This window comes from Sinohyriopsis cumingii, chromosome 6 (assembly GCF_028554795.1).
Source record: "Sinohyriopsis cumingii isolate HCF-2022 chromosome 6, ASM2855479v2, whole genome shotgun sequence".
NCBI classification, from domain to species: Eukaryota; Metazoa; Mollusca; class Bivalvia; order Unionida; family Unionidae; genus Sinohyriopsis; species Sinohyriopsis cumingii.
The window spans coordinates 111,943,389-111,962,402 of record NC_142966.1 but is presented as its reverse complement, the minus strand read 5'-3'; the positions used below and the strand labels follow the sequence as shown (position 1 = coordinate 111,962,402).

Below are 19,014 nucleotides of genomic sequence, written 5' to 3'. Positions count from 1 at the left end.
GGCTACAAACCAATAAAGTCCAGTGTGAGATAATGCGTGAAATAATTCCAGAGACTTCGCTGAGCGACTTTTGGGAAACGTGGAAACCAGGTGATTTAATTGTGGCAAGTAGAAAGATAGTCAGGGACACACTTCAGCAGCGGTTATTTCAGTTACATCAGAAGAAATTTCCCATGTTGCCAGTGCCGTTGTGTTATAGACCAGCTGATACGCGATTGCAGAATACCGACGTTGATATTCCAGGGCGCCTGACTGCGTCGGGTCCGGAAAAACAGAATTTAGTATTAAATGATATTGTCACAGTTGATATTGATGCTGTTGAACAGGCACTAGCGATGAATAAATCCCCGTGGACGCTAGGATACGCTATGACCATCCACAGTTCGCAGGGACTAACTATTTCAGATACAACAGTTTGGATTGTTGATGATCGCATCGAGTGGTCAAATTTAGTTTATTTAGCCGTGTCAAGAGTAAGAAGGATAGGTCAGTTACGAAGAATTGTATTAGATGATGTTATCAACGACAGCATCAACAGATCAATCGCTGATGATACAATAAGAAAGAAATTAGCCGGTTACAAACAGAGCGACAAAAAAAATGGCAACGAGTTTGATCTCGACGAAACATTTATTATACAATTACAACAGCAGCAGAATAATCACTGCGCGAGTTGTAATTGTTTATTGCTGTGGCAGTATTCGAAAAATAATCCAAGGCAATTTACCGTAGATAGAATAGATAGCAGTCGCGGTCATACACGTGAAAATGTGATGTTGACCTGTCTTGAGTGTAATCGACGCAGAGGTGCTGCTGCAGTTATTTAAGTGATCGAGGTGGTAATTGTGTATCCGCGGGGATCACCTGAAGTTGCTCGCGTGTGAACCCACGCTGAGGAGCAGTTGAATCTAATCTGTAGATTGCGTTTCTCCCAGTTGATCTGGTTATGCTAGATATCTTATGTGTTGTAACGCTCCATATAGGATCAGTTGCCCTTTTTTTTCCTCCTTCGAGTTCGCCGGGTTCGTATAAATACCTAACGGTGACATTACTCAGTAGTGGGGACGCTAGCGTCGTTGGCTGCGTTGAAACATGTCCGTGAATCACTTTAGTGATCGGGGGTATATATTTTTTTGTGATTGCATTTACAGGTCTCATGTTTGTTGTTCTGGTAATTTCATTATTCAGTGCGGCTATCACGTTTGGCAGTCTTGCAACCCATTCACGAGATCTCGTATCGTAAATGAATTCCCTCGCGTACTGGTATCCGAATAATCTCTCAGCGAGTGTTCTATTAAATCGCTCAACAATTGCCTGATCCCGATGAATTTCAGTATGTCCTCGTCGTATGGTAACGTTATGCTGCTTTGTCAGTGATAACACCGCACCCTGAAATTCCTTGCCAGGATCAACTTGTAATAATCGTGGCCAGTTTAGAGGTCCTCGCTGATAAATTCGTTTAAACGCAGAGGCGACTTCGGACGCTGTTTTAGTCGCTAACGGTTCTGCTTCTTTGTATCTACTAGCAACATCAACTACTGTTAGCGCGTATTTGTATATTTTTCTGCGGACAGTATCATGAGGCAGGAATAGTATGTCAGCCTGATGAACTTCATTGGGGGTACTAACATCAAAATGTGCAAAGTTGATTTGTCGAGGTGGTGGTAAGTAGATTTGCCATATTGCTTGTTTTGACAGCCATTTTTTGGCAGCCTCGCGTGGTACTGATGCCGCGTTGGCGAGTTTATTAATTGCTGAGTTACCTCTCCAGTATCCGATTGGGGAATAATAAATCGCTTGCATGGAAACACTAGCGTTGGAAGTCCTTGGACTTGTCTGCATCGTTATTAATTATCCAGCGCCTAATGCTAATTTAGATTTCATCGCTGATCTTATTAACCAATTAGCGAGTGACTCCTTAAATGATTTATTTTTTATGGCGCTTAGTGCATGAATTAATTTCACATCCGCGATATGCCTGTCTTGCAGATCTTTACTTCGATAAGCAATATCATGCATGTGACACGCTGCGTCGATAGCGTTTATCGGATACTCTCCCGGTTTTGGTTTAGACTGTTCATCAAGTCTGATATCTAGTCGTGTCCCTGGACCGCAGTAATTGTATCCTGGGAGATGCTTTTCTCCGGGATATTTAGCCCAAGGGGTACCTGGAAGTCGTCCGAGGGTTGCTGCGATGTCACCTCCGCTGACTTTGTCAGGCTTTTTTTTTGAAATCTAAATTTTTTTGTGCCACATCGCGCACACTTACCAGAAAGTGCTTGTCTGTTATTTTTTGTTGTAATGGTTGTTAGATCATTCGTAGGGGTTTGTGCCTTACACTTCACACAATATAGATCCATAATTATTATTCCTTATATACAAATGGAGATCACTGATTTTTCTGCGACGCGAAGGAAAGAACCAGTCAAGCATAATTCCGCGCTACCAAATTCTATCAGAATGATCATCATAGGACCGTCAGGATCAGGTAAAACACAGCTGTTGCTGAACATGATAATGAAGTGGATGAAATGGGACAAACTATACTTGATAGCTCCGTCTGTGGATGATCAACGTTGTTATGATGTTATAAAAGATTTTAATGAGAGTGCAAAAGCGCTGAGTGAAGACGGCGAGGATGTTGTTGAATTTATAACTGATATTGAAGAAGCTCCGTCCGTGGAAGACCTCAACGGGGAAATAAATAACCTAGTAGTGTATGATGATGTGATGCTGGACAAGCAAAAAAATCCTGCAAGAATATTTTCACGAGGTCGTCATAAAAACACCGATGTGATTTATGTTACTCAGCGTTACACACAAATTCCAAAAGTAATCAGGGATAACTGTAATCTTCTTGCTGTGTTTAATGGAGTTGATGTTCACACGCTGAGAAATATTCATCAGACATGGTGTAGCGGCGATATGGATATTAATAAGTTTAAGAATTTCTTTAGTCGCGCTCAAAGAAACCAGCATGGATTTGTGACAATAAATTTACACGATCCCAGAACAAGATACCGTATCGGACTTGATACACTGTATGGTTAACATAAAAATGTTTTCTTGGAAACTCATTTCGTAGAGCAGCAGAGGGGGCGCAAACTACACCTGATTTTTCGATGATACCTCACCGTGGAAATTATGTCGGATACGAGTCGGATTTATTGAAGTAACTCGCGTTATATCAGCGGAAATACAAAGCATTTTCAAGGACATTTTTTTTTGTCCTGTATTCTGAATAGAAGGGTTATTTCGTCGAAATAAGCCCTCTATCGAGGAATAGTTTCCTGGAGGGGTTTATTGTGAAAATAGTTTCGGTCTGTTCGCCCCCTCTGCTGCTTAAGATTATCACCACAAAAATAATGTCTCTAAAATTTACACAACACCATTGATAAATGATCCAATTACACTTCTTAAGCTCGTGTATTCAAACAGTGCCGAGGATTCTGGCAAGACATCACGGCAGTCAATATGCTTCAAGATTCCATTGATATAATCGTGCTAACTCTCACTCATATGCTCGCGACAGACATCAAACTTCACCAATGAGTCAAATCCCAGAGATACAACAGGTTTTTTTTCCCGGTGGCATGGTGATTCCAACTGGGATTCCGTCCGCATGGGTCAGAAATACATCCTAGGCGTGGTCTTATGGAACGAAATTTATACTGTCCCGTAAAACCCATCTTGAAAGATTTTTGACGTGGCTGGCAATGAAACCGGTCGTAATAATTACATTGGGGATAAAATTCTCTCCATGACTTGTTAGTAAACTCTGGCGATTATTACGAAGAAGTGCCTGACATTTATTGAGCCAAGAACGAACCGCTGAAGCAGCTAAAACTACGAGTCGAGTTCAATGTACATTTATGCATAAAGCAATTCTAGAGACCACCATGAAATATTTTCTTGACGCATGGACCCCTGGCGATCTTACTTTGGCATCACGAAATTAAGTCCGCGATGATCGTCATCAAAACTTACTGAAGCTAAACTTAACTCGCTGCTGTACCGACCAGTAGAAACTTGTCGTCAGAACGTCACCGCGAAAACTTCATTCTTGTTCACGATCACGTTGTCTATGTGCCTGTGTATGAAGTTGAGAGTGCACTAAGAAGCAAATAATTTCACTGGTGTCCTGGATATGCAGTCATAAATCATTCCTCACAAGGATTAACTGTACCGAATCAACGTTGCATGTTGATTATTGACGATCGTGTCAAAATGCCAAACGTTGAATATATTACACAATTGTGCAGAGTATTTTTAAATCTTCCAACGTACACCAGAGAGGCTCACATAACAGTCACGCTGAAATTTTAAAAAAATCAGCAAAGAATGTAACGTGCTTAGGCTCTTACAAAACGTAACAGGAAAAAAGTGAAGACAACAAACTTTGTAAAATTTAACAAATAATTTATTTCCCTAGAAAAAGAAGGTAAAAATGAGAAAAAGAACTTACGTTACTACGAACCAAATCAAAAAAAAAAAAAAAAATACATGAATAATAAAAGAACTAAAAAAATTAGAAGTCCTAATAATAAAAAGTCCTAATGAAACTGAGTTCGAATCCCGATGAAATCCGATATGGAAGGTGATGACGTATGCTGTGGTCAGCGTCGTACTGATGTGTCAACAGTTCTTTGTTGAATCCAGAAAATAATATTCCAATGTTTGAATTCTGTGTTAATTTTGATAACTGTCCTTGTTCAAGAATCAATTTAGAGCACAAGTATTTCCAGGGAAAAATAATCTTTTATAATCCAAATGATTTGAAGAAAAATAAATTAATTAGCCCCCAAACTGGTCACAACATAAAACACTTTAACTTATCAAGTGTTATGGCACGAATAACTATTCTTTATCAAAATATCAATAATAAATCTAGCTACGACGCAAAACAGATGTCCGGATGTGGGTCAGTCCTCAGGAAAGTTTGAAACAATTTCTACATGTTATTTGTCACGTACTCCAAGTATGCCCTCGATTTCACTTAATGAATCGTACTCTGAGAAAGAATTAAAAAAATATAAAAAAGTTGTTTACTACAACTCTCACTGATTTCTGAATCAAGGTCAGGAACTAGGTCAGCATTAGATACAAAGTTTCTATTATTAGTTTTTTTTATATAAAAAAGAAACAGTCAGGTCAAACTGAACTGAATTTCTGGACAATGTCAAGACCAGTAAATAAAGTTACATTACAATAGCATGTAATGGAATAAAAAAATTAAAACTTACAAACAAACAAATAAATTAAATCAAATATAAATTAAATAAAATATTCATAACAATAAACAAAGATTTCCCTGTCATGTCTATAGACGACGTCCTTGCGCATACGGATCAGCAAGCCGGTCTATTTTCCCAATGCGACACCGCGACAACCTGAAATCGTTGTGGGGTTGGCTAGTAATTTGAAATGCCACGTGTCACACACAACATCAAGCTGGTGTGTTGCGCGTTTATTTAGCGATCCAATATTCATGCAGGCGGCAATATTGTGCTGCTGACCATCACTTGCAATTTTTCATGAACGAATCCATGCACCGGTGCAGCTGTATCAAGTCTGTAAATCGCTGATTTATCGGTGTGTCGCACAACTGACAAATCTATGTTTCTATGTACTGTCATGCTCCAAACGGGATTGGTAGCTCTTTTTTTGACCACCTTCTAGCTCCCTAAATGCGTATAAATATCTCACAATCGCTTTCCTGCTTTTTTTTCTTCAGGTTAGTTTATACCAATGAAGCGACCCTATTTCCGTGCACGTGGTTGGATTTTTTTAAATGTAATTCTGTCTGGATTTTATTCCAATTCTAAAATATTCTAAAATAAAACCAATTCTGACAGTGTTGATCTGCATGTGGTAGTCTGGGTCGTACTGATATGCCAGCAGTCTTTTGTTGAATCAGAATAATACAATCCAAGAATATATCCTCATCAGAAATTGTATTATAGATCCAAGTTAATATTTCATAGAATGTTATGTTTGAGCACTTTATATTTCCAGAGAAGAATAGATGAATTAAATAATTTTGATAAATAAAGTCCAGCCCAAATAAAATAATCGATACAACAATAATACAACTGATTCTGCTCAGATCTTTACAGCACGAGTAAATAATATTTCCAATAAACAAGATCTTGTAATCCACTACTTCACCTCAGGTCACAATCAACATTTTCTAAAAAGAACTATTACCTAATGGAAAATTTCATTCTAACAGTTTCCAAATGTTTATAAGATAAAATCGTAGTTATAGTTGGAAGTTCTGTTTCTAAAATTATAATATAAACAACAGGTAGACCAATTTCATGGGGAATTTCCAAAGTCCTAGACTCAGATTGAGATAACCATGTTATTTACGAAACCAAATGAATGATTCTGGTCATAAAGAAAATAAACTTGATTTTCGGACAAGGTCAAGTCAAAATTTTAAATATCAATATCATATAATGAATTTTAAAAAAAACTAACAAACAATGCAGATTCTGATATAAATAAATAATATTTAATTTGCATTGTTTGTTAGTTTAGTTTCTTTATTATTTTTTTTTTCAGTATATGTAGAATTGCATTTTTGTACCTGTGACAGTCTTGTAAACAACATTGTTTACCTTTTTTCTGCTTGAAGTCTTAATATTATTATCTTGGTCTGCGTCAAGGGCACTGCGTTTATCTTGTTCTTTATTATCATTTTAGTAACAGACCTTCTAATTTATAACTAAGATTTATCTTGTAAACATTTGGAACATTCTGGAATGAACTTTTCCATCAGGTACTAGTTCTTTTTTAGAAAATGCTAATTGTGACCCAAGTCAGGACGAGGAGTATAACATCTTGTTTATTGGAAAAAATATTTATTTCTGCAGTAACATCTGAAGTAGAAATCAGTCCTATTTTTGTGTCCATTATTTCATTTGAGCTAGAATTTATTTACTCAAATTAGATATTCACTGGAAATACAAAGTACTTATTTAAAATATTATTGGTAATATAGTCTTGGCCATTTGTTTGCGAGCAGGTGTTGGCAAAACTAGTTAGACACGACATTGTGTTTAAAGATAAGATTTTCAATATTATTCTTATGATGCTCGTGTGCCAAAAGAATTAAGATGCATAAAAACTGCAACTTAAAGACACAAACCGATATTTCCTGCTCGTGGAAGCATACTTTTAAGTTGTGGGTACAATAATTAATAGTACAACTGGAACTTGATACATGGTCAATACCCAGATTGGTTTCATCAACAAGAGAACAATAGTGTAGTCAAACATTGGCAGATACATCGTTCATGGAAAAGAAATCAAAGCATGTCTGGACAGCGTTGATGTTGAACAACAATACCTGGACTCACACGATACCGCGATAATTATTTCAGATCCGCAGAACCATCAATGATGTTTGTAAAAGAGATCATGGATGTGACTGTTCTTAATCTGTACGACCAAAAATAATGTTTTGTGAGTGACACCCCAGCAAAATCTAAAAGTATGTAACAGTGGAATAACGCAACTAAATTTGCCCTGAGCGTTAACTTGTGTCTGACGTGCTGAATGTGAGATTAGCGTCTTGAAGAATAGCAAAAGCAGCAGCATGTCGTGCTATCATTCTAGCTGTTTGTGGATCAACATTTGTATATCGATGAGTTTGTACTTTGAGATTTGGTGCATCATCATCATTATTTGTAATGACCTTGGCGAGCAACATCGAAGGCCCAGCGCTGTGAGAATAATCAGTGGTGTTTGACCAGAGATATATGACTGACTGAGGTGTCGCTGCGTCTGAATGGCCATCAAGAACCATCCAAACAAGTTACGTTTGATTTTGGACACAGTCTGGTCATTGTGCATACCTGATGTAATTAATGAGGCTAAAGCAGAATGTGGACATGGGGCTGTAGATATCTCATCGTGATCTTACATCACTTTATCTAATCTACTATTTCTCATTGGAACATCTAGGCCTGTTTAGGCGATCCATCGAGGATATACATTTTTGAGCCCGCGTAAGAATTACGCTACACCAGCTGATGTATTGCAATAATACTCTCCATTTCGACAAATGTTGCACGAAGGTGTTATAGGATGAATGAAGGTCATTGATGCGCCCATTGAAAATATGCAATATTCTCCGAGAACATTTGAATTGGTCAGTTAGGTACAAGCGTTTAGAATATAAATGTCGGACTCGCACGTGGATGCCAAACTGATTGAAAGTCAACTTCAAAAACTGAGATCAGCATTGAAGAACAACTGTGGAGCTACACTGGTTTTGAAACCAAGAGAGCTGTTAAAGGGGCACAAACAATCTAGCACTCAATGAGCGACCAGCGACCCATTTCAATGGTTCACGGTTCTAAATTAAACACGAAAAAAGTGTCGTTCACGAATAAGTCCAAAACTGGTAGAATATACTCACGTTGATAGCCACAGCTGCACTAGTGGTGGCAAAACATCTGAATTGGGTTCCATTGAAATTGTCATGGATATACAGCTTAAAATGGTAACTGGTGGACATTTCCGTGGCCAATGACGGCGTGGTTGTTTCATTCCATCCAAATAACGGTGAGGCATCCAATAGCTGCGATGTTTGACACATGTTTGAAAGCTTTGAAAGAGCTTCTGGTGACAGGGACTTCGATTGACTCAGCAGGACTAAGGCTATTATGCATTTTAAACTTCCATTGTCAAATTTAGTACAAGGTGTATTTATACGAGATAGATGTTCTGAGAAACGAAATGCATGTAAGACAGAAATACTTTATCTTGATCCCCTTGGTCATGGCACATGTTGGGTTGCATACACGATACATCGACATGGAGTCATATTTTTTTATTCATATGGACTCGTGGATATCAAGGGGGTCGATAAAGACTAGATAGTTCTATCTAAGAATCGATTCGGACAATTTCAGACCGTTGACATTGCATGGACCTTGCTGGTACGCAAAGCTGAAATTTGCTTTAAAAAACGGCAACATAATCAAGTTTGATTCAGTCAGTAACTCGGAAATGTTGAGGATAGATCTTCGTACTGAAATAATGGCAGGCGGCTAGTAATAAAATCAGGTGATACTAGGACGGGAGAACTCAGTATGGGTGGCAACAAGATCGTGCCTGTACGCGTGCCAGATGGCGATGACTTTGTAGTGAAATGAGGATACATGGATGTGACTAGTGAGAAAAGCACGACACTTAAGACCAAATACGATGAGCACATGAAATGTGTTTTGAATTTGCATGATTATTTCCGTAAACTCAACAGAATTGAATCGCAGCGGTTACTAAGTGGCTTGGTGTTTTTTTGCGATGACTGATTAGAGATGATGTGGCATTACTGCGCAGAGACATCAATTCAACACAATCACAGATGACTGAGGTTTGCAATGGAATTGTACAGTTTGGCGATCAAATGAAGGAACTTAAAGTTGTCCTCAACATTGCATGTGATTAACAGTTGCATCTGGAAATGACGAATGGACTCGTAACAATATCACTAACAAACATATGGCTGTGTTTAGATTTTCAATTTTCATTTGGACAAATAGTGATCGCGCATGTCAAAAAATAAAATAAAAATAACTGCAACCGTGAATCAGTGGCTTGATCGTAAACGACTGTTTTCATCTTTGGATGATAACTTCGAATTTGGTTCAGACAGTGGTCGAGTGATCGAGTTTTTCACTAAGTTGTTTTACCATTGATGTCATTTGTTTGGCTTTCATCGCGAATGCGCAATTGACCATCTCGGCTTTGACCGTTGTCGACATTGATTTTGATTATCATATTCATAGAGACAGAATCGTGTGGACATGTTCATTCTGATTGCTGCTGCGATTGGCAGAATCAATTTAATATCAACTGTAGACTCTTGACATGCGCGCTCATCTGTTCAGAATGGATTCAAATTCATCAAGAACTGAGTCCGAGTCAAGGTAACGCCACCGGTGGCTCAAATGATGAATTAATTACCAGCACTACATTTTTTTGCCGAGTGCCAAATTGCAATGATTTGGATTACGGTGTAGTTGGAGGACCGTAAAAATTTATGTAGTGATCTCTTTGGTTGTGGTAGTGTAGACATTCGGCCACGTTTTTTTGCTGTGTATTTTCACATGACTAAGTAAGGCTGGTTAGTAAGTAAGGCTGGTTAGTCGAAGCCATTGCTTGCCTGTCAAATCGTTCTTTCTCCCGCGTTGTTTTCTATGATATTCTTCTTACAAAGGTCACTCTTCTCCTTCTTGATCTCTTCCACACGTCTGTCGAATTTTCCACTTTTACGATCAATTTGAGTTCTGGGCAACTTCGTGATTGTGATTTTCCATTCCTCATTGTTATGTGCATAGGCACAAGTGTTATGTTCCAGAACATCCAGGTCAATGTTCAACTGTGACGGTTGTGGTGGTTTTTCAATGGCTGCAGTGGTGGCACAGAAGTGAACACACGGTTGTTAGGGATATCTTTCCAGACTTTGTGTAGTTGGGTTAGCCCAGTCGTGTATAAGTTTGCGACACTATCAACACACATTTTCCCTCTCATCACTTTGATATCATTGACTGAGAAATATCGATAATGTCATGGATAATATCCGAAAATATTTGATAGTATTCGATATTACCGTAAATATTATCGATACTACTAAAATATCGTCACTTTTTTAGTTATCGATAATGTTACAGAAAATAATAGTCTCATCAGTTATCGATAATGGTTTAGTTGGTTTCTATGAAAAAGACCTTTCATAGCGATGATGGTGGTCAAGTTAGCACCATAACCGGAAATGGATAGTCCTTGTCTGAATCAGCTTATCGGTATCATCATTGTTTTTATTTCACTGTTGCATGTTAATTGTAGCATTATCATTGATGTTCTAATAAAATGTGTCATCGATGTGAAATTTAAATAATGACACGAGGTTTATAGCTGCATGCCATTTATTTCGCAAGCTATTCCATCAAGCTTGATTCATTGAAGATATTGCCACTTAAAACTGTTTTTCTATTTCTGTTTCATTGTCGCAGATCACACGCTATTTTATTTGGTCGTTCGATAAGCATTTGCTTGATTTGCCCGTTTGGTACCTTCTCCTGTTTGGTTTTAAACTGTTCATATTTATAAGAAATATGGAAAACGTTCTAATAATCGTGACAAAATAGCACTAAGGCATTTGAGTATTTATATTTCTAGTCATTCTTAGTGATACCGGTTCTTTGTCATTGGCACGAACCACACTTTAATATAAGTTGTTTACATACGCTCAAATATGTCACTCGAAACCCTTTGGACAAAAACAACTTGTCCCATACTTTTTTGGAACAATAGACAACTTGTCGCATAGTCTTTGGACAACAGAATTGTCCCATACATCTTTGGATAAGATACAACTTGTCCCATACTTTTTTTGACAATAGACAACTAGTCCCATAGTCTTTGGACAATAGACTTGTCCCATACATCTTTGGACAATATACAACTTGTCCCATACTTTTTTGGACAATAGACAACTAGTCCCATAGTCTTTGGACAATAGGCTTGTCCCATACATCTTTGGACAATATACAACTTGTCCCATACATGGTAGAAAAGGACAACATCTCATCAATGTCAGATTGATGTCTTTCCATCAGACCTAATCGATTCTGGAAATTCCTCCATATATTCGCAAAATTCTTTTACAGTGGTAAGTCATACTCGAGCGGATGAAGACATTCATTCTCGAGATAATAATAAAAACTAAAATTAAAACTCAGTAATGAGTTTGCGAGATTGATTTGTATCGATCATTAGTGGGCCCTTTTCAGTACCAATATCAAATTCTTCAACATTTACAAATGTCATAGGGGTGGAATTTTTTTTTATACTTGTGTATACTATACAGGGTAGAAAACGTACTTTAAAATCACAATGTTTCAATTTTTAAAAAAATGCATTACCTGATTTTATATACTGAGGATATGTACCTTCGGGGTTGACCTATCACACCCATGTCAATATCTTAAAATACAACGAACCCCACATGGGGCAAAATACCCGGTTCACACTAGTGGTGGTGGACGGGTTTTGTGGGTCACCCTTGCTGCTGCTATGGGACTGTATTCAATTTCCTTGGAAGGATACGAACTTTCATTTCTTGATCGGTGATATACCATTAAGACCAGTTAGTCAATCAATCCTTTGTAAAACATGTATGTCCTTACTGCAGATACTCGACCAAAATGTATTAAACTCAAACAAGACCGTGTACATAAAGATACAAAATGTATTAAATTCAAACAAGACTGTGTACATAAAGATACAAAATGTATTAAACTCAAACAAGACCATGTACATAAAGATACAAAATGTATTAAACTCAAACAAGACCGTGTACATATGCATACAAAATGTATGACAGATTTAATTTGTCTAATGAAGTGGTTTTCGTTTAATAGTGCTAGCAAGTTTGAGGGGTGTTTTTTTTGTCCACCAAAAATGTAATCAGGTCATCTGCATGTCAGTATAAAGCTATGCTAACCAAATTTAATTTCTGTACCACGCAGGTTTGTTTTAAACAAGAATTGTGTCAAAAGAGGATAAGAATGTATAAATTGTTTTGTGATCTCAGCAATGGCCTGAAACTCTAATACTGTCATCTACATATGACAACAAATATAACTTGAAAACATTTACTTGTCTACCTGAAGTGACTTATGCCCATTTGTGCTAATAAGGTTTTCATCGAAATTCACAAGCCCAACAAGCTAAAGAAATGTGTAGCAAAAGATATACAAATATCCATGCCAAATTGCATTTGTCTACCTTCACTGCTATTTGCTCACTCTTTCTCAAAACTATTGGACGGACTGAAATGCCGATATCTGAGACCAAAATCTAGATGCCCCTGCTGCAAGCAATTATACATAAAAGAAATGTTTTCTCATTATATGGCTCTTTTCATTCAGAGAGTCCACGGTGGACTACAGTGAAGAAGATGAGACAGAAGAAAAAAGCTCCCTGTCGAGTTCTATCAGGAGTCTGAGGTTTAAGTCCAGGAAGGAGATCTTTAATATAGGAAAAATAATAGTTCTGACCGCCCTTTTCATCGTTTGCAGCGTGAGTGTTTTAGTCTATAACGTTTAGTAGAACTAGCTATTAGTACTAAAAACTATTACTACTATAAATCAAATTTGTCATCATCACCATCATTATCATTATCATCATCATCATCTTCATCATGGTCATAGTCTTAGTTGCTGCTTATCAAATTTGACTGATGACTTTTAGAATTGAACAAGATATTAAGAATACGCTTAAAGCCCGTGTACATTTATAATTGAGTGTCGCATTTTATTATCTGCCGACACCTAACACGATTTAATGCTGGATTATCTTTACACCTGAACAAAGTAAATTGAGGGCATGATAACATTGTCTATAGGTCTGCATTGTGAATAGATTTTTTGCACGTATATAACACGTATATAAAATAACACATCGGCTTTTGCCTGATAGAATCATGAAATTGTTACAAGACACGATATACTTATTTAGTACATTGTTAAATAGCAATCCACTCTGCAATGTAACTGGAGTTAATTCTTACACAATACACTATATGCAATCAAGAACATAATTTTAGATAACTATTTATGGGGGAACGTCAGTGTTATAAGTATGATTTCATGCAAAGTGCCTGTATCAGATTCTAGCAGATTCTAATTGTTAGTAGTGACACCAGAACATTATTCCCAGCATTCTGGATATTTGATACTAGAGACTGTCAACAGGTTCAGTGCTGTTGTTTATCTTCCCATGGCAAACTGAGCCTGGATAAGGCACAAATATTAAGGGGGCAGGGGCCAGTTTTTATGTACAAATTTAATGCCGCAATCAGCGACCTAGTATACAAAATCATAAAAATCAAATACACAAGTGAGGTCAAAAAGATCCATATTTTTAGATACCTATATTAAAACAAAGCATAAGAATAGTATTCACTTGACCAGAGAAGTCAATGGCAGTTCATAGCAGAAGAAGCTTATGCACCCAACCCCTATTTTATACATGCATTTTTCACATCCAAATGCCATTTTTGACAGCATGTGGTACTCACAGTGCAAACGCAAGCCCTTTCCCTGGATGAAAATTTTGAAAAACATTGTCTACTAAATAGTCTGATGCAATTCAGAATAGTTGTCATCCAAGCCGTTTTTGTGATACTCTACATGCCTTGAACCCAAGTGTCTACTGCTATGCGACGCTAGCTCTTCTTCCTAGCCGACTATTGGTATTTCACTATCAACATACTGCAGAGCAACTATGGAAGGTGTACATGCCTGATATCAGTTTCAAGAACAATACAAGCCTGAAACACCCAGTTCACAAATATATCCATATCTATAAATAGTAAACAATAATAGCTGAAAAATTACACCATAGACTTAAGTTAAGAAATTTGCCAGGGGCCAATTTATGAAACTGGACCCTGCCACCTAAATTAATTAAGATCCCTTATCTCTAAGCCTTACTAAAACAAGAGCAGAGTGGTAGAGCAGGGAGTTTTTAGTTGGGCTTGGTACTGTAAGCAACACTGGTTTTCTAGTTTATGTAAAGACTTTAGATTAATTTTACATAAAGTTCTAGGCCCCTTACTTGGTGTTTGTGTGTCCTTTTGAACCTGAATGTAAAGTTAACAAACAAATTGAAACCAAAACTAGACCAGGATAAGGTCTCATTTCCATTTCCTAACCAGGACATGTATAATATGTACAGTGTATTTGGAACTGAAAACAGAAAATTATGATGTTAAGCAATCCATTCCTGATTGTTTTTGGCATTTTTTGAGTAAAAAATGTGAGGTGCAAGACGTAGCAATGTTGATGTTGTTGCTGTCTGGAGGTGTTGGCTTCACTGGGTTTGGCATCGGCAGTATCAACATTTATGTCAAAGCTACTTTTTAACTTGAAAACACAATGTTACAGGTCTGTGGGGATGGATGGTTCCTCCACCCCATTCCAGCTCCCTTCAAGGCAAAACCAGCGAAAGCACAGATCTGATATTCTTACATAGAGGTACCCGAAGGGAAATAGTTGCATAATTTGTTCTTCTCGCTATGTGTGTGTGCATGTATGTGTGTGTGTTATTCATCTCTCAAATGCCCATATACTATTCAGCAAATGTTATGAAACTTGGTATGTGCGTCCTATGTACCTTTTGTATCATATGGATGCCAAACAGTATTTTATGATCATGTATTAGTATTAAATAAAGTGTGATTTCCTAAGTTTTGTTGACAGTGGTTTGGACAAAAGTGGGACACTGCTATTACCACAACTACTACTACCACTACAAAATGTTTCATTATGTATATTTAATTTGCTTTGTTTGTTAGCTAGTTATTTTAATGTTTTTTTAATTATTTCATTATATGATGTGGGTAATGTATCATTTTATCAGTAGCTGACCTTGTCCAAAATCAATGACAATTTTGTTAACAATTTTTTTGTTGTTGAGTGAGGATCATTATCTTAAGCTGAGTCAAAGACATTTTATTCTTTTAGGTAGACTATGTAATGATTGTCATATGCTTTATTGTGATTTTGGTGATGACTTACTAATTATAACTAAGATCCTTCTAGAACAATGTACTTGTGACCCTAATCTGGGGTATCTTTTTACGAGTTAGTTTATAATATAAATCTTGTTGATTTTGAAAATTAGTCATTTTTGTGTTTGGAGATATCAATTGTATTATTGTTGTGTCCAGTAATTCATTTGGGCTGGAATTTTATTTATTCAAAATATTTATTCACTGGAAATACAAAGTACTCATCTAAATTAACATTCTTGGAACTAGAAACTTAAAGTGAAATTTCAAATAAGGATACATTCTTGGGTTGCATTATTTTGATCCAACAAAAGACTGTTGGTACATCACCACTACATGGGCCACCACAGGCACATCAGCACTTCCAGTGTTGGATTCAATTTGGATTTTCTCTTAAGTTTATTTGGAACTTTAATCATTAGAACTTGTGTCTGTAATTCTAGCATTACTTGGGATTTAATTTGCAATACTGTAAGTTCTTTTTTTTTACACTTTCACTTTGCATTATAGGGAAATAAAATATTTGTTGAATTTTATAAAGCTTGTTGCTTCTCACTCTATTCTATTACTTATTTTAAGACAATATAGTCATAATGTAATACTAATACTATTACTACTGCTACTACTAATACTACTGTACTACTACTACTACATATACTAATACTGCTATTACTGCTACTACTACTACTAATAATAATAATAATCTTCTCGAGGGTCGGTGGTTCTTTCCTGGGATTTCCCGGGTTCTTCCTCCACCATTAATACTGGCCGCCATGTATAGCCTATCATGTGCTGAAAAATGGCATTAAACCCAACAACAACAACAACAACAAATAATAATAATAATAATAAGAAGAAGAATAGTGATAATTTGTAATGTGAATAGGTGATGTTATCTTAGTCCAAGTGAGCTAGAACAGACAAATGTTTCAGTCATGTACATGTCTTTACACAAATGAAATGTTTCATGCATTGGATTTTACTGCTTTGGTGGCCTAGTGGTTAGAGCATCCGTCTCAGATGCGGGAGGTCATGGGTTCAATCCCCGGCTGAGTCATACCAAAAACTTAAGCATTAAGAGGTTAGTATTAGGACTGGTCAGCCTGGTGTCAAGATAATGCAGCTGGGTGGGACGTCATGCACACATGTTTGCGGCATGATGTCCTAGTGCTAGACATCACTATAAACTGTCACACTGCAGACATCATAGCGATATGACTAAAAAATTGTTAAAAGCTACGTTAAAAATCTAAATCACATACACATGCATTGGATTTTTATTATTCTTTATTGATTTTGTACATTGTATTTTTGTGCAGCTGTACATCATGTTAAACCCAGACGTAAACACAGATCATTACAACATTGCTCTCAACAAAACCTACAGTAAGTATTCTCAGTATAATAGTTTAATTACTTTGCAGATTTCATCATTTTATCTTTATCTGAATGCTTATATGTGTTTGTCCACATGTTACTTATTCATCTATCTCGGGTGTAATTCTAACTGTATATAATCTGTTGACACTGAATGTGCAGTGTTAATGCATCTGAAAGGTGAAGTTCATACTGTGCACAAACTGAATCAGAGTGACCTAGTTTCATATTTTACTTGGGAGCATGTACTGAATATATTACCAAAGCATGTACTAAGAAATGTAAATTTTAACGTAATAACACCATTTCATTTTTGCATTTATGGACATATTTTGTTTTTAGTCTATAATGCACAGAGTTAATGATTGTAGCTTGTCTGAAAACTTAATAATGGCATTTTTCTTTTGTTTTATCTTCATACTGGAGAGTTTTTTTTGCATTGAATACATTTTTTTCAGAACTTAACAGTAATCATTCTTATCCAATGGTTGCTGTCAAACTTTATGGACCGCTGCTGGAACAGGAACACAACGCCTCGGTGGAAGACGAGATCACAGTATATCTTATTGACAACAGCAAGGTATATTGTTGGTTATGATAGTATTGCTGGTAATCTGTCTACTGCATTGTTTAGTTTTGGAATAAAATGATTTATATCAAAATAGTAGTAGTTTGTAACAGGACAAGAATTTACCATGAAGCATGGTAGGATGTTGGCACAATCTCCATCTGACACTACACAATAAAGTACCAGTTCAAAATATTTAAAGTCCTCGTGCACTGTTTATCCATATGTCAGATAACTCCAATTTCAAAGTGTTTACTTACATTCATCACAACATAGCCTAGACCCCATTTGGGTACTGACAGTTTCATATGAGATGATGTAATTGGGGGTGGGGGTGGGGTTTAGTGATGGTATTATTAAATTTATGCATGTCTCCATGTTATTTTGATAAAAAAAATATATTCTGTCATTGATATGGAAAAGAAATATTCTGGCACAAAGTCAAATCTCAGGCTACCTCTGTCCACCAAAGATAGAGTATAATGGTTACTGCTTGCAAGGGTTGCCACTTATAGTAGTGGATACATAATGACTGTGTGAAAACACTTGTTGAATTTAAAATAGTAAGGATCAACAAATAAAACCTTTTCTCTGACATGGGCCATAGTTCACACATGGCATGGACCATAGTCCACACATGGCATGGGCCATAGTCCACACATGGCATGGGTAATAGTCCACACATGGCATGGACCATAGTCCACATATGGCATGGACCATAGTTCACACATGGCATTGGTCATCGTCCACACACAACAACTAACACAAAATTATTAATTATTTCATTAAAAAAATGTTAATGATGTTTATGTATCTACTCTGAACAAAATCTCTCTCTCTTTCCTTCTTTCTCTCTCTCAGCTGCAGATAAATACTAAAACATAGACATACAATATTTACTACCAACAGAGAATACAATTAATTCAGATGCAGATGTGTCTTACAACTTTTGAAATAAAAAGTTAGATAAAATGCCCACTTGCACTCTCTGTTAATCTCTGGGTGTAGCCATCTATGGAGTTTGTTGCTATGGTTTTATTTCATCAAAGAATCACTTAATTTACATAGTACAACAACTTATACCCATGGCAATTATCTGATATCGTATTAACATCAACTCAGAATAAATCAACCCAAAACAGTGTCATATTTGTATGTTTGAATCAAATGAGAGCACAGGTGAGACCAGTTTAACATGCAAAGGTTTTAGGCAGAAGTAAGGCTCAAACCAGCTACCTCTTGTTTATAAATCTATCACACATACCAGTGCAGCTAATGAAGTTAGTTGCAAGTCTCAGCATCTAATTAATCAGCTGAATTAATTATGCTATTTGTCAATATTCTTGCTGGTAGGAAATAAAAACAGCAACAAACAAAAAGCTTTACTTGAAATTAAATGTCCTGGTGTTTGTATCTATGTTGGTATGGTTTTCATTGTCTTTTATCTTGTCGGCTGTAATTGCACTGTCTTGTA

The 19,014-nt window shown here is 36.7% G+C and overlaps 1 protein-coding gene across 6 annotated transcripts in view; it reads left to right on the top strand.

The window, feature by feature from the left end:
• The window catches only part of LOC149797728 (P protein-like), a 135,413-nt gene that overhangs the window by 64,072 nt on the left and 52,327 nt on the right, over positions 1-19,014 (top strand). For all 6 annotated transcript variants that reach the window (XM_089962669.1, XM_089962667.1, XM_089962665.1 and 3 more), the window contains exons 3-5: positions 12,951-13,101; positions 16,915-16,981; positions 17,431-17,552. In XM_089962669.1, coding sequence (XP_089818795.1) covers positions 12,951-13,101; positions 16,915-16,981; positions 17,431-17,552 — 340 coding nt within the window. The remainder of the gene's footprint in view (positions 1-12,950; positions 13,102-16,914; positions 16,982-17,430; positions 17,553-19,014) is intronic.